Source organism: Castor canadensis, chromosome 15 (genome assembly GCF_047511655.1).
Source record: "Castor canadensis chromosome 15, mCasCan1.hap1v2, whole genome shotgun sequence".
Lineage (NCBI taxonomy): Eukaryota > Metazoa > Chordata > Mammalia > Rodentia > Castoridae > Castor > Castor canadensis.
In genome coordinates, this window is record NC_133400.1 from 81,889,077 (window position 1) to 81,904,943 (window position 15,867).

A 15,867-nucleotide genomic window follows, 5' to 3' on the forward strand; every position below is an offset into this window, starting at 1 on the left:
TCTTGTTAGAGGTCTTTCACATCTTTTGTTAGGTTTACACCTAGGTATTTGATTTTTTTTGAGGCTATTGTAAATGGAATTGTTTTCATACATTCTTTTTCAGTTTGCTCATTGTTAGTGTATAAAAATGCTAATGATTTTTCTATGTTGATTTTATATCCTGCTACCTTGCTGTAGCTATTGATGATGTCTAGAAGCTTCTAAGTAGAGTTTTTTGGGTCTTTAATGCCACAGTATCTTGAAGACCATGGTTTTGTCCACCCTGTTCTCTACAGTATCATCAGGAACTAGAACAGGTCCAACTGAGTATACAGTAGGTACTATTCAGCTATTTGTTGAATGACTAAAAAATAAAAGAAGAGACCCCAAACACTAGAATACTGAATACAACAAAGTAACATTCAAGACAGTAGCAAAGGAAATAAGGTCCAGAAGCCCCGAGAACTGGCAAAAATCTTTTATGTCAGGACAAGGTGTTCTACTCATATTAGAGGTATTGACAATTTGTCAGAATGTCAAGAGTCTGGCCAAAGGATGGAAGTGCTTGGTTAAGTGAGAAGGAGGTTGCAGCCTTGTACCTAAGGTGAAGTAGAGAATGGTTTAAAACAGAGAACTGGAGAGTAGCCAAGCAAGTAAGTCACAGAACACTAGAGTTGGTGTCCATTTGAAAGGTCTTTAGCAGGCAGCCCTATGAACAAAAGGAGAAGCAATAGATTAATAGAGCGGTAAAGTATCATTGAAGGAAGAGGCAGGAGAAGAGGGCCCACCTGTGATTCCACCTGGCAGGCAGTGTGTGGACCACGCCATCCTGGAGACTTACTGGGAGGCAGATGTAAAAGCAGAGATGGAAAAAGGGAACAAATTCCAGCCCATGGACAAAGGACAGGGAACATTAGCTTAAAATATCATTTATGTGGTCACATCTATTGTGTAAATAAATATATGATGAGAATGTGTCTAGAGGACTTGCAATGACATAAATGATCTTAGCTACAATTAAGGAGTTGCTGGTTGAAATAGAGATGTCCAATTATTTGCATGTAGAGAATCCTCAAGCATAAGGAAATCCAGGAACAGCTCATCTTTTTAATTTAATTATGTTCTAATCCAGGTTTTTGCCATCTTTCTTTCATTGTCTACTTTTTCCAAGTGCCGGGAATACTGAATGAAACCGGCAGTCCTGACTTATTCAGAGCCATGGCAGCATGTGCACACACACACATTCACACACACACTCATGCACACACAAACTTACTACTTAATGCTCAGTGATTCAGGAACAGAGTCCATAAATCTGTTTTTAAAACTTCCCCAAGAAGCTAAGAGTGTTTGTATGTATCGAAATATATGACCAAAAATTCCAGTTCACTCTCCAGATGTTATACCCACACTAGGCTAAACGAATGGGTATTTAGAAATAGCCAAGTGTTGGGATTTCTTTTTCTACTTTCTGCACACAGACCAGAAAAGCAGCTGAGTAATGGTCTCAACTGGTTCCATTCTTGTGGGAGCCCCATTTCTTAAAAGAGGAATGGATGTGTTCCTGGATGGATGGATGGATGGATGGGTGGATGGACGGATAGGTGCATGGGTGGATGAGTGGATGGATGGATGGATGGGTGAGTGGATGGACGGATGGATGAATGATGAATGAGTGAGTGAATGAATAAATGAATTAGTGGCCACAGTGATGCCCTTACATCTAGAGGAAACAGCTGCAGACCCAAAGCTGGAAAGCGTGGAACATTCATGCACACTCAGCCCTGCTTGCCTCCTGTTCTGTGTGAGCTGCCCTGTGGCTTGCTTGAAACCACTTTTCTTGGCTCAAATGCGATACCTAGGACAGGGATCATTTGTCAAGTAAGCACCGTACACAGGGAGCTGTAGGCAGATTATGGAAAGAGAGAGGGAGGAGAGAGAGGGAGGAGAGAGCGTGGAGAAAAGAAAGAGAGAGGGGGAAGAGGGCGAGGAGAGGAGCAGACTTCTTCTCCAGGCACAGTGCTTTCCAGGCACTGGGGATTCAAGTTAGACCGGTGGCGGTGCAGCGGCGCCACCCGGGAGGCTGGAGCCACTGGCGGCTCTGACATGGCTCTTTTCATGTGGGATGCTTAAGGACGGCACGCAGACAGAGTAACTTGCGGAAGAGAGAAACTGGCATGAGGATTTTGCCAAAATGGAAGGGCTCCTGTCTCCGATGAGGACCAAGGTAAGGGGAGAGAATCCCGGTTCTTTCTTGATGCTGCTTTGGAGGTTGAGAAAAGGCTCCGGGAGGGGAGGGGAGGCTCGGCGAGCTTTTGTCTTATTTCAGAACCAGGCTGGCGAATGCAACTGGATCTTTCAATGAATAGGTTTTCCCCCAAGGCAAGGGGACAGCAGCGGGGAGAGAGCCATCTGTCAGCGTGGACAATGGGAATCTTAGTAAATGAGTTCGCCTCCCGGTTGATTAGACAGCCATATTTTAGCAGGATTTCCAGGCACTCTTGCTTTGGGGCCCTGCTACCCTTGGAGCTGTTCGTTTGCTGGAAGTACGGGTTTCTCAGGCTGCAAGGCTGTTTAGCAGGAAAGGGAACACGTTTAAGGCAAAGAGCATGTCCAGCTGTACTTGAATGATCCTGAGGACGGGGAATCCTCTCTCTGTGGAAACTAGGTTAATGCATTCTGGAAGCCAGTGTGTTCCCAGAAAACTAGCAGACCTGCATAAAAGATTTCAGAGCGTGGCACTAATCTGACACCTTGAACTTGGTCCTGTAATGTTCACAGGAACTGGTTCCAGCTTCCTAAAGACTCTGAGCACTTGTTCTCCTTGGCTAGAGTTTGCTTTTTTTTTTTTTTTCACATGAGAAAAGGATGTCCCAAAGAAAAGGGTTTTGCATTCAAAGCTCAGATGTTGAAGGGATTGTTGGAGACCTCTGCACCCACATATAACTATAAATGGATGAGTGAAAAGTTTTAAATAATGCTAGAAATATTACTTACTAAATCTAGATTATTTTTTTTTTTAAATCTGGGGACAAATGCCTCTAACACACAGCAGAGTTAAAGCCAATAATATAAGGCGATGATTTACCTCATTTCTTTGATGCTCTGCTTAGTGATTCGGTCACAAATAGACCCTTTTGTCAGAGAACATTTTTTTTTCTGCTAGTTAATGAGCGTGGCCATGACATTTTGAGAGAATGTTAGAACTGGGGTCTTGTGCATGAAAGACCTGGCCCTTTGGGAGGATTCTGTATCTCTGTCGTGTTCACTAGTCGTTTGATAGTCTTTCATTAGAAAGAAAGCCTCAAGTGACAGTTGGCTACAAAGGTCCTAATTCCAGCCCCTTGGCTGGCTGGCTGGCTGGCAGGCTGGCTGATCTCCTTGGAGACCCCCATGGTGACCCGTTGTTCTCCCTGAGCTAGGTGAAGTCGGGTTGCTGGCAGACTGCACACTTCAATGCAAGGTTGTGGATATAGCACACTCTGATCCTATAGCCTTTACTGCAGCATAGAAGATGGCAAATGTGACTTATCTCCCTTTATTGACAGGCTAAGGTTTGAATGTTTGGGGGAATGGCTTTTTAATCTGTTCAGTTGACCAGCTTTGAAAATTACTGCCTCAGACAAACTGTCCTGAAATTATGCACTGGTGGAGGCTGAACAGATCCGTGGATCTGCGCGTGTAACCCTACATAAGTACAACTCTCATAGACTTGGAGGGGAGTTCCCTATGCAAATGAGCCGGGACCCCAGCACTGTGTAAGTCACACTGTGAGCCAATTACATATGAACGTGGTACAGTAGGGGGAGAAATAGATGTCAGTGGGTCAGACTTCACACAAATTATGTTTATCAATTGGATTCACATAATGGCCATAATCTCATCTAATGAATGTTTTTGAAACAGTGGAGGTTTGGGTCTTACCGAAGTTCAAACATAAAATCTCTGCATATCAGATTGACTCTCATTCAAACCTTTCAGGGTTTTTTTGTTTCCAGAGATTTTCATGTGTGTCTTTTAAATTGCTTCTGTGAATTCCTTTTGAATCTCTTTATTTCTGACATTGGAAATTGATATTATCATATTGAAAATTCAAATTACATTTGAATTTGGTAACCTACAATATCATCAGGACTTAGGGAAAGACCTGTGGTATTTAGACTGCAGGACTCCAGCCCCTAAATTCTCATGTCCTGGGTTGTGATTTTGTTTTTAATTTACCCAAAGACTTATACCAGTGACTGTGTGTTGCCATTCTTAAACTTTGATCACATTATGCCTTGTTAAGTCTATTCTGGAATTATTTTCCCCCCATTGATGAGGATTTAGCTTGAAGTTTCTGATTTCCTGGTATCATGATGGGACAGACAAAGGAAACAGCTGTGAGCTAAATTTTGGTGTGTTATGGTTACTTAATAACTTACTGACAGTTTAAAACAAGTGTTGAGGTAAATTGGACATCATGCAGTAATTTCATTATGCCATGTAATAGACTTAACCAGTCGAAATCATGGGTGCTTAATGCATTTTTATCTTGGGATTTGCATAATTGGCACATAAATATGCATGAGATTAACTGGAAGTGGCAAAATAAGATGGCCAAAATGTTCATGAGCACTGAAATGAAGGCCATTTTGAGGAAGGCACCTGAGCACCCTCTGTCTCCTGAGTGGGTGACCACACTTGACACACCTGGAAACAGACAGGGTGGCAGCTGGCCTCCCTTAATCACAGAGTCTGTCAGCAATGCGTGGCCTGAGCATGACTCTGGCTTTGGACTGCTTCACTTGGGCACACCACTTACTCTTGCTTTTATATATCATGCAATCTAGAAGAGTCTCTAGGCTGATGAATATACTTCTCCCTGGCCTCCTGGCAGACCATGACACAGGTCTTGGGATTCTGACCATAACAAATGATGTTTGCAGAGGCAATGCAGGGAGAAAGAAAGAAAACAGAAACTGATTGAGTTGTTTCTCCTATGAGAGAAGAATAGAAAATATTTTTATAATTAATCATCTTCATGCACTTTGTGTCTCTTTTTAAGTTCCATTTTTAATCCTCCAACTTCTATAATTCTTTTTAATCCTCTGAGTGCTGCCTCCAGCAAGTGAGGCTGGCAAAACAAATTCCCCTCATTTTCATCTTCTTGGGATTCCTGCTTGCCAGTGCCTGCTACAGAGTTTGCTGTGAGCACCTGATCAAGGCACAAAAAATCAGGCCAAGTCTGACTTTTATGGATGCAAGAAGTGAATTCTGAAGAAACTGTGGCATCAAAAGAAAATAAAGAAAGATTGGGGAAGAAGAAGAGAATAGGAGGGGAGAGAAGAGAAGAAGGAAGGGAGGAGAAGGGAGAGGAGAAGGAGGGAAGATGAGAGGGAAAGATTGGAAAGATTGGAGGTCCATCTCTTATATTCAAACAAATTATAGCTGTGTTTCACCAAATGTTTATGCAGTAAATAGAAAGTAGAGAGACTAGAGTATTAACTTTTAAAGGTTTAATAACTATTCTGTGTGCAATTGGGGTTTTTAAGAATACTCCAGTACTGTTGCCTTTAATATCTGCTCTCAGTTTACAATTACCCAGCTCCCCAGGGATGGTGAGTTTTTGTCTGTCTGAACCTGTCTTATTTCTGCCTCAGAGATATTGCATCATTTGTTGCACTGTAGTCACTTTGAAAAAAGAACAGCCTGTGATTTGTGGCAGAAAGTAACTTTTTAAAGGAAGTCTTCTGAGAAGACATTTGATAAAAGGGTACTTGAAGGGAGATGGAAACTTATCTAATAAAGAATGAGCATTTGAAGGGCTGGAGGTGTGGCTCAGTGGTAGAGTGTCTAGCTTGAGCAAGGTCTGGGGTTCAATCCCCAACAGTGCAAAAAAAGAAAAATGAGTATTTGAAATTAGTGCAAGGCTCTTATGTACCTAGGGATAATTCCCACATGTAGCTAGAGTTAACTCAAAAGTTGTCCTTCTTGACCCACACTGCAATCTTGGAAACACATTAAATATAGAAGTAAGATGTTAAAATTCTAAAATGAGAGACAATATAGACAGCACAAGAAAAAATTTAAAAAAAAAAACACAGCCAAAGGCTCTATGGTTCATTAGACCAGTCATCACACAGTATATGAAACCCTTAAAGTCACTTAGAACTATGCTAAATTTGCTTGAAACTTTGCAGGACTCCATGGAGAACAGTGTCTGAAATGATCTATTGTGTTCTAGCTATTTGATATATCAATTCAGATAAACTATTGTAATCTCTCCTTCAAAGAACTCTGTGAACCAGAAATCATGAAAACTAAGGATTGACTTAGTCTGCACAGGATAAGACTAAGGAGGTTTAACAATTACTTTCAAATCTACCAAACATCACCATACACAAAATTATGCATGAGCTAATGACAGCCTGTACTTTGTCTTAATGGAGACTTGAATAAAAGGGGACTTGCTGGAGCTGAAGAATGACAGGTTTCGATTAAATTCAAGGAAATATTCCTTTATATCGAAATGTTTTCCTAAGAAAGGTTCAGACAGTCTCTAATCTCGAGGCCTCTGAGACAGGTAAAGTGTAATCTTACCTGAGAAGATTTGATTCTACCTGACAAGCCAGGAGGAGCTGATGCAGACATTTCATGTTTTTATGGTGCTGCATAATTTTTTACCATAAAGCCAATAAAATCAGAAATAGGTTTGTATATGAAGCAGCTTCATATTCCCTTACCAAACGTTGCTATAAAGTATGTGTTAAACTCAGCTGAGTGCAAGCAGAAAACAACTCTGTTCTTTTTCAGAATGACCCCTTTTAAGGTATCCATGGATTGTGGAAAAGAAGTTGGGTTTATAGAATTGTTTGTTTAGATTTTCTATGACAGTCAAGTTTTAATCAACTTGTAAAGAAAAAAGGGTTATTTTCGGTCACAGTTTTGGAGGCGATAGTCCACGATCTGTTAGACCCACTCCTTTTGGGCCTGTGATGAGACAGCATATGGCTGGGATGCAAGAAAGCAGAAGAGGAAAAGACTAGGATCCTACAATCCCCTTTGATGGCATGCCCCCAGTGGCCTAAAGTCTTCCACTAGGCCCCACCTCTTAAAGATTCTACCACCTTCCAGTAGACCAAACTGGAGACCAAGGCTTTAACACGTGCACCTTTGAGAGACAGTCCAGATCCAAACAATAGCAGTTAGAAAAGCTGGACAGGGTATCGCAGCCTATCCCAATTATACTATCTGGGTTGAAACTCTAGCTCTGTCACTTCCTAGAGTACCACTTTTCTGAGCCTCTGTTTCCTCATGTATAAAATGGAAATGTTAATAGGACCTACATCACAGATTTTTGTGAGAAATAAAAAAGTTCATGCTTGGTAGGTCTTGGCATACCATGATAAATGTTAGTTATTACTAGTATGAATGTATGAAAATTATATGAATAAATATGTACAGAAATGCAAATCTCCTGACAAATGTTTGAAATGAATTGTCACCATGAGTGCAAGTAGGGGAAGCAGGCTATCTATGCTTTGGGTGATGTGGTAACTGAAATGCAGAGAGAGGCTCCTCCTGCCAGCAAGCTCCCTGCCAGGTAGGGTCTTCACTGTCACCTGTGAAGATTCAGCTCAAAGAGCTCAGAGGAAAACAGATGCCTTTGTAGCATAAATCAGCTCTTATTATAATAAGGCCTTTCACAACAAATGATTATGATAGGTAGATGGTTTAGAGAAAAGATGGCAGACTGAACCTAAGATAAGAAGTATCTGCTCAGATAGGAAGGGCACCTTTTTCTCCTTGGTGCCGTAGATCTTACAAGGTTGGCCTGTATTATCTCACTGATCTTCAGTGTTAGATACAACCCAGAAGTCATGAATCAGATCTCCACCTGAACCCCACCGCTGATCGTTAATCATTCACCAGCCTCATAAGAGTGACAGATTTCCAGGTTCCTGTGACCTGAGCATCACCCACCTACTCCACCTCCCCTCTGTTCATTCTCCCCCCAACATCAACAGCAGTGGTTCAGGCTTCACTGACACTGCAGATTCCGGGGCCTCTCGTCCAGAGACCCTGATTCAGTTAAGTGTGAGGTGGGGTCCAGTAACTTTTTGTGGAAAAGATGGAGGGCTCTGTCACAGATGGTCCTTTCAGCACTTGTTGAAGAAAAATGCAATATCCCCCAATCTAATTTTTTTTTTTTTTTGGTGTTACTCGGGGCTTCATGCTTCAGGCAGGCACTTTACCTCTTGAGCCTTCCACTAGCCCTGTTACCTACCTCATGCAGCATGGGAACTGCTTGTCCTGCGCTTGCTGTGTTCTTTCGCCCTCCAGCTGCTAGAGGGCGCTGTTCTCTCCAGGTGAAGCATGCCTCCCCTCCCTGCCCGGTCTATGCCCTGCTAACTCTAACTCATCCTTTGGGCTGCAGATCAGATGCTCTTCTCTTGGGGTGAGCCCCGGAGCATGCTCTCTTAGCTTGTTCCAAGCCTTCTGCATGCTCTGCAGAACGTGGCATTCATTTGCTGCCCTAGGCGGTGGACCAAGAGCCTCTTGACGGCAGAGTTCACTGAATCCTGTTCCCTGCTGTCTGTCAAATACCCAGCAGAGTGCAGCAGAATTGCAAGCCCTTGGTGTGCATTCATTGCAAAGCTCTGGTGCGTGTTTATGCACACAGAGCACCTGTAGGCCTTCTAATGCCTCATGGGGACTGAGGAAGTACTGGGCATCGAGCAGATGTCGTGCGTCCAGAGTGGCTGGAAGATCAGTCTGGAACTCTCTCATGAGACAGGGAAGGCAAATTCCACATTGTGACACCGCTAAGGCAGAATTTTCAGGGGTGAATCATGTATACGTCATTTTTGCTTTCCTTTCCCTAGCCTGTCCTTTCAGTTTAGTAATAATAACTATAACGACATGTACTGAGTGTTTATTAGCAGCCAAGGTTAAGAGCCACGATAGTGAAGAAACCATAACTAAAGACCAACATTGACCTCAGCTTGGGGGGAGGTCTTCATTTTTCCCGACTTATATTCGGAACTTTACCCTCCAGGATGCTTAAAGGACTTTACTTTTGCCGCAAAAACAAATGACTATTTTCCAGATGAAAAAAGGCCATGCTTACTCTAGGCAAGTGGCTGAAAATGCTGACTTTATTTTCTTTTTTCTGCCAATGTATTTCAGTAGGGAATATAAACTAGCTGAAAACAGTTTAAAAATTTTTTTCTGGCCAGACTCTGGTGCCTCATATCTGTAATCCTAGCTAGTCAGGAGGTAAAGACCAAGAGGATACGGGTTCAAAGGCAAATAGTTCATAAGATCCTATCTCAAAAATACCCAACACAAAAAAACAGGGCCGGTGGAGTGGCTCAAGGTATAGGCCCCGACTTCAAATCCCAGTACTGCAAAAACAAATTTTTTTCTGGCATCAGTAGAAAACCAGTATTTGTTTTCGGGTTTGGTTTTTGCAGTGCTGGATATCAAACCCAGAGCCAAACACTTTACCACTGAGCACATCCCCAGTCTTACAAAACAGTATTAATCAAAACTTTGAAGAAACAAAAAGGATATTAGTATAATATGATAGCACATAAATGATTATTATAATAGCATTTACATATTGGTATCTTCAGATAAGTGGTAATATATATTTTAGAATATATTAATGTATATTGATATACATGTTGACATATTAATTGTACACTGTTGGCATTGATTATATATAATATATTAATAAAATGTATGTATTCATTATAAATATTAATGTATAATATTTTGAAATGATGTATTTTAATAATAATTATAATGCTCATTGACATTTCTTGAATATTCAATATAATGATAATTTTTAAAAAAAATTTCTAATCCTTACAAGAATTTTGAGTGGGGCACAGTGGCTCATGCCTATAATCCTAGCTACTTGGGAAGTGGAGATCAGGCTAGTCCAGAGAAGAGTTTGTGAGTCCCCATCACAACCAATAAAAAAAAGTTGATTGTGATGGTGTTTGGCTGTCTTTCCAGCTATGTAAGAAGCATAAATAACAAAATTGTGGTTCAGGCTAGCAGGGGGATAAATGCAAGAGTCTATTTGAAAAAAATATAGCAAAAAAGGGCTAAGCATGGCTCAAGTAGCACCTGCCAAGCAAGCATGCACAATTTTGGGAAGAAGATATTTTAAACTTCATTTTATAGAAAGGGAACCACAGTTCCAAGATGCTGAGTTCCTCACTTCTATGGAAATGATGAATGCAGAAAACAGGAACTTGAACCCAAGTAGCTCCATGTTCTTTCCAACACTGCTTATTTCCTACCCCCAACTTAGAAATAAAGAACAAGTAGGAAAAGAGACTTACTATAAAGAGGCAGCAATAGGAGGCGAGGTGTACAATGTTGGCTTACTCTTTAACCCAATGGTTCTTGTGTTTTTGACTGTGTGAATTAGAAGACAGCTTGTCCCTGTGAAAACCTTATTGTAGCAGCTGCAAAGACAACTTCAGCATCACCAGGGATATAGGACCCAGGGGCTCATGCCAGCTGCTAAGAGGAGCACACAGAACCAGGCACAGGCATAGGCCAAGGACATCCCTCTTCAGTCTCAGGCATCCCAGCCAGAGACTGCTGTGTTTCCCAACAGAGAAGCCTTTAGTGCTTGAAAACCAGGCCTGGGCAAAAATAGGAAGCAAAGCTTGCTCCACTCCCTAGAAGGGAGATGAGAGTCAGGAACAGATGGAAAATGCCAGCTTGGTAGCTATTGGACTTCCATAACCATGGTTGGTTAAATGCCTTTTCAATCACCTGCCAACAAACTCTGTTGGCTTCAGGAGGTGTTATGGAGTCTCTGTGGAAGCCTCCTAGAAGGCTCTATGGATTAAGAAAACACACAGGCATGGACTTATTCACTGGGGATAGCAGAGCCTCATGGTGGGAGGAGGCTCTTCCAGGGTCTGGGGACCCAACTGTGCTTGCAGAAGGTGATCGTCAACTGGGGAGTAGGGGGTGAAACAGGAGAGGCCTCACAGGGTGAGGTCACTGACCTCACCCTGAGTGATTGAACTAGAATATGAACATGGCAGGGAAAAAGCAACATAATGTACCAAAAATTGGAAGTTGATTTATTTATAGTAATTCTGTTTTCATTCTGGTCAGAGGTTTTGCTACATCCCAAGTAGGTAGAGAAGCAGCAAAACTGTTGAGGAGGAAAGGGGTCTGGCAGTTCTAGCTCATTTATTTATCCATCCAACAAGGACTTATTAAGTGCTCCTATCGAGTGTCAGGCAATAAACACATTTCCTTCTGTCAAGATTGTGCAAACAAAAGGGGAAGCTTTAACAAAGAGACCACAAACAAGTCAAAGCAACCCAGTCACTTCTCTTCCAAAACAAATCGGAACACATGTTCTAGAAGCTGGAAAAGATTTTTTTTTCCAAAGGCTGTGTTGCTTCTCATTAAATGTGATGCTTTTAATACAAGTGGATGATAGCAACTGAGTAAATTAACTCCACATTGATATTCAAAGGGAATTACGTTAATGGTAATAACTTAGCATCTTCAAAGGAATAAAAATGCCTTCAGGAGGATTCTATTAAGTCTCAGAAGGTCTCCTTTATCTTACACAAAGAGCATGAACTCGGATGTATTTTATAAAAGGAGAAAGTGAAATTTAGTCATTTCTCCAAAGATTTCAAAGTAAAGTTCTGTATTTAATGCTGGGGAAGCCAATTTAGGAGACACTGGGTAGGATAACATGAAACTCAACAAAAATGAAAGCCCTTCTTTAAAAAAATTATCTTTTAGAACTAGAATAACTGCCTACTACATCCATGGATTTTCTATTATTCTTTGTCTCTGGAGATTCATATTTAGCCTGTGGGGGGTACGGGAGGGGGAGAGAGAGGAGAAGGGAGGGATCATGAAGGTGCTTTTTACAGATATGCCTGTGAATATGGTAGGAATAGGGCAGGATTCAAATATTAGCCTACATGCTTTAAAGCAACTTTTTCTGGGGGGAGAAAGGTTGAGATGGGAGTCTTACTATATTGCTTAAGTTGGGATTTTCTGAGTTCAAGTGTTTCTCCTGCCTCAGCCGCTTCAGTGCTGGGATCACAGGCATATGTCACCACAGCTGGTAAAGCAACATTTAGTTTATAGCAGTTCCTCTTATCCACAGACTCACTTTCCAGGGTTTCAATCACTTGTAATCAGTAATGGTCTGACAACATTAAACGGAAAATTCCAGAAATAAACAATCCATAAATTTTAAATTGTACACCATTCTGAGTAGCGTGATGGAAATCTTATACCATCTACTCTGTCTCATCCAGGACATGAATGATTCCCTTATCCAGAGTGTCCACAGTGTATAGGCTACCCACCTGTTTTTTTTTAGGATGCATCTGATTATCAGATTAACTGGTTCTGTATCACAGTGCATATATATAGGGTTAGGTAATGGCTGAGATTTCAGACAGGCACTGGAGGTCTAGGAAGGTACTCCACGGATAAGGGGAGACTACTGTACTTTATGGTCTGAATCCACAGTGTTCAGCACCTAGGTGTGTCCTTTGGGCGTATCTCTCATGGGAAGATTTGAAAGATATTAATATTTACTGTAAGCTGAGCACTCTTCTACCTCATGATTGCTCATCTGCAGCAACTAGCTAAAGAAAATCCCAACAGGAATGCAGTTCAGTAAAAGGAGAAGATCTGGCAAAAAAGAAAAAGAACACCTGGCTAATGCTAAACTGGCTTGGAGAAAAATGTGGTCAATGGCCAAATTAACCAGTTAGTATTGTTCCATTCTTCTCTTCCCCACAAGTCCACCTCAACCTGACTCCATGTGCCTCCTACAAAACGACAGTGTGGAGTTCATCCTACCAAGTGTGGCCATCAGCTTTTACTGTAGCTCAAAGCACTCTGGGAATTCATCCTGCCAATATGCTTGCAGGAAAGGTCCCAGGCTGTGCCAATATCCCAATTACAAAATAGCACCAGGGAGCACCAACATTGTCAAAGCAGTCTAGGAGCAACTGCAATTTACTGGCATTAGACGAATCCCAACTTTGTGGCTTCTATAGTTAGGCCAATAAATCAGAGCTACCCTGTCTAGTACGGTGGTCATTAACAGCATGTGGGTATTGAGCCATTGTTCAGTCTGAATTGAGATGTGCTGCTAGCATAAAATGTATAGTAGGTTTTAAAGTCTTAGTTTATGCAAAATAAAAGACCTTATTAATAGTTCTTATATTAATCACATGACAAAAGCAGAGGATGTTGGATAGAGTTGGTGGAACAAAATATACTATTCCAATTCCTTTTATCCCTCAAATTTGTATTGTGTTGGTGGAATTCTGAGTATGCTATAAGGGCAATAGTGTCATTCCTCAAGAAGAAGAAGACAGGTGGAACCAAGGAGTGGTTTCTCTTTTGCTTTGTAATGTGATAGAAGATTTAAAACTGTAAATGCGGCTTGCAGTATAGCCTGAGTCATATTTCTGTTGCATGGCCCCAAAGTAGAGAACATTTGCTCTCTTGTGTTTCACAGCCACACACTCAAGAAGGCTTTTTAGTTTTATTTTTTGTCACCTTCTGAATGTTCCAGAGACATTTTTAACTTAGCATAAGTGTTACCTCCTCAAGTCCCCTCAAGGTCTTGCCCTTTCTGGGAATGTAGCCTTGGTGTCCAGGCACCAAACCGAAGACTGGGTCTTCACTTATTCTTTGTGTCTTACTCTTCATATGTACTGGTTTCCCCATCCTGCCATTTCATCTCTTCTGTATAACTTGTATCACTCCTTTCCTCTTCACCCACATGGAACGAGTGGCCATCTTTTGACTGCATCCTTGCATAATATCCTATCTGGGCTTCATTCTTCACAACTCCCTCCCTATAACCTCTCAAGTCATTGCCATTTGTCTTCTCAGAATTTTTCTCTAGCTTCTCCCATCGACTACAAAAGAAAATGTTTCTCCCCGGTGTAACACTCAAGGCCCTCTATGCTCAGTCCCCTCCCTGGCTGTCTGTTGAGTTTCAGCAGCTGTTACTGCCTTTTGGGATGTTCACTCTTGTGTTGCTAAAGCATCACCAAAGAGCCCTGGTATCTGTGCCCTGTGCCTTTGCCCACAATGAGTCTCCTTATTTGCCTGAAAATTCCATAGTTTCCCCAAGTTTAACTCAAAAGTCTCTTCTCCCATCAGTCCTTTCCTAACATGATGAGCAGACTCAGGTTCTTCCTCCCACACCTCCACTGTGCTCATTACCCTCCATATACCCATGGTACCTGCTTCACAGGTATTTGATAGATCGCTATTGAAAAGGCAAAACCATCATCTAAAGCTTAGGCTGTCAGGATGGATGGTAAGTTTGGCTAGATGCAGGGTTAAAATTTCATTTATTAAATGTCTGCCTCATGTCCGATGCGTGCCAGATGGAGAGCTAAAATTTACCTACAGACATGTAGGTACCTGATACATAGGACCAGGTACCTTTCACTTCAGCCAGAGCAGTAGGGCTCACCTGCTGCAAGGGCTGTGTCTGTGAGGGTGCTGTTTGGGTTCCGGGGTGATGGGGACAATGATGCCATTTTGTTGAGTTCCAGTCACTGCTTTTAGTGGAGGAGTTAAATGTTATCATCCCAATTTTGAACTAAGGTTCAAAAAAGTGAAGTCATTTGCTAATTCCCTAGAGCCACTAAAAATTTGTATCCTCAGCTTGCTGCAGGCCCCATACTCCTTCCACCACATGTCTCCCAACTTGTATTGTGATCAGTGGTGCAAGGTGACAAGGGCCTAGTTTCTCAAGAAAAACAGTGACGAGTGAGCCAGGGAGCAGTAAGTCATGGACTCCACTTGGGCACAGAGATAGACAACCATAGAGAAGGCTCAAAGTCTCCCCAGGCAAGACCCAGTTTCCACCACCTTGGAATAACCATCATGTGACCTTGATTAAATTGGTCTGATATGTGAGACTTCCTTTAGAGAGCACAAAGGGAGTTTTTTGCAACTGCATTTTAGATTCAGTCCAGGCAGTGACAGCTTCCAGACCTGAACCCCCAGGCTCCATGGATGGTGAGTTTTGTCAGTAAAAGTGTCTGTGTTCCTCAGTTCTGTCCACAGGAGCATCTCCTCCACCAAACCAATAAGCCATCACGTCATGAAAGCAGATTCTTTTACAAGGGTACATCAGCTTTAAGAAAACTCCCATCTTCGTCTCACTGACTAACGTGTTGATGAAGACAGTCTTGTTAGGGTAAGAAGGGATAAAGATACCCCTCTGATGGAAACCCCAATGAGGTCATCCAGCAAAGCTTGTGGTCAGGTTTATAAGCAGTGTTCCAGACACATCTGGGAATCTGTGGAAGCTTCAAGGTTTCCATTAAAATCTTTCCAAGCTGGATTGAGTTTTATGTAAAATGACTAATTCATTAAAATGTTCTATTTATAGACTTGTTTCAGGTGTACAGAAACATACAAAGGTGTAGACCTGCATGGGTATCATGCAACGTAAGAAATAAAGCATCACTGATGGAGTGAGAGACCCCATTACAATCCTCTTGCTTCCCTCCCAGAGGTAACAGCTATTGAAATTTGATATTGCCACTTCTTGGCTTTATTGATACTTTTTATTATGAATGTGTGTAATAAAAACAACACTGTGGATATGTTTTAGCGCTGTCAAGATATGATAACTAAGTGTGGGTATACTGAGTATACGAATCTCCAGCACTTTGTTCTCTCACCATGGTTTTTTGTGTGAGAGTCACCAACATGGATAGATATTTGTAATTGCAGTTTATTCTTTTTCCTTGCTGAACAAATTGCTTGAGCACAACATTGCCTGACTGCGCTACAAATTATGCATCTGTTCTCTAGTGAGTGGACATTTCTATTTAAAAAAATTACAAA

The 15,867-nt window shown here is 41.7% G+C and overlaps 1 protein-coding gene across 5 annotated transcripts in view; it reads left to right on the top strand.

Moving 5' to 3' along the window:
• The window catches only part of Frmd4a (FERM domain containing 4A), a 601,438-nt gene that overhangs the window by 148,337 nt on the left and 437,234 nt on the right, over positions 1-15,867 (top strand). Inside the window, exon 1 of one of the 5 annotated variants that reach the window (XM_074056630.1) lies at positions 124-2,206. The exons of the other annotated variants lie outside the window; for them this stretch is intronic. Within the exon in view, the coding sequence (XP_073912731.1) occupies positions 2,174-2,206 (33 nt within the window). The 5' untranslated portion in view covers positions 124-2,173. Of the gene's footprint in view, positions 1-123; positions 2,207-15,867 lie in introns of those variants that run through there. 5 annotated transcript variants of the gene reach the window in all.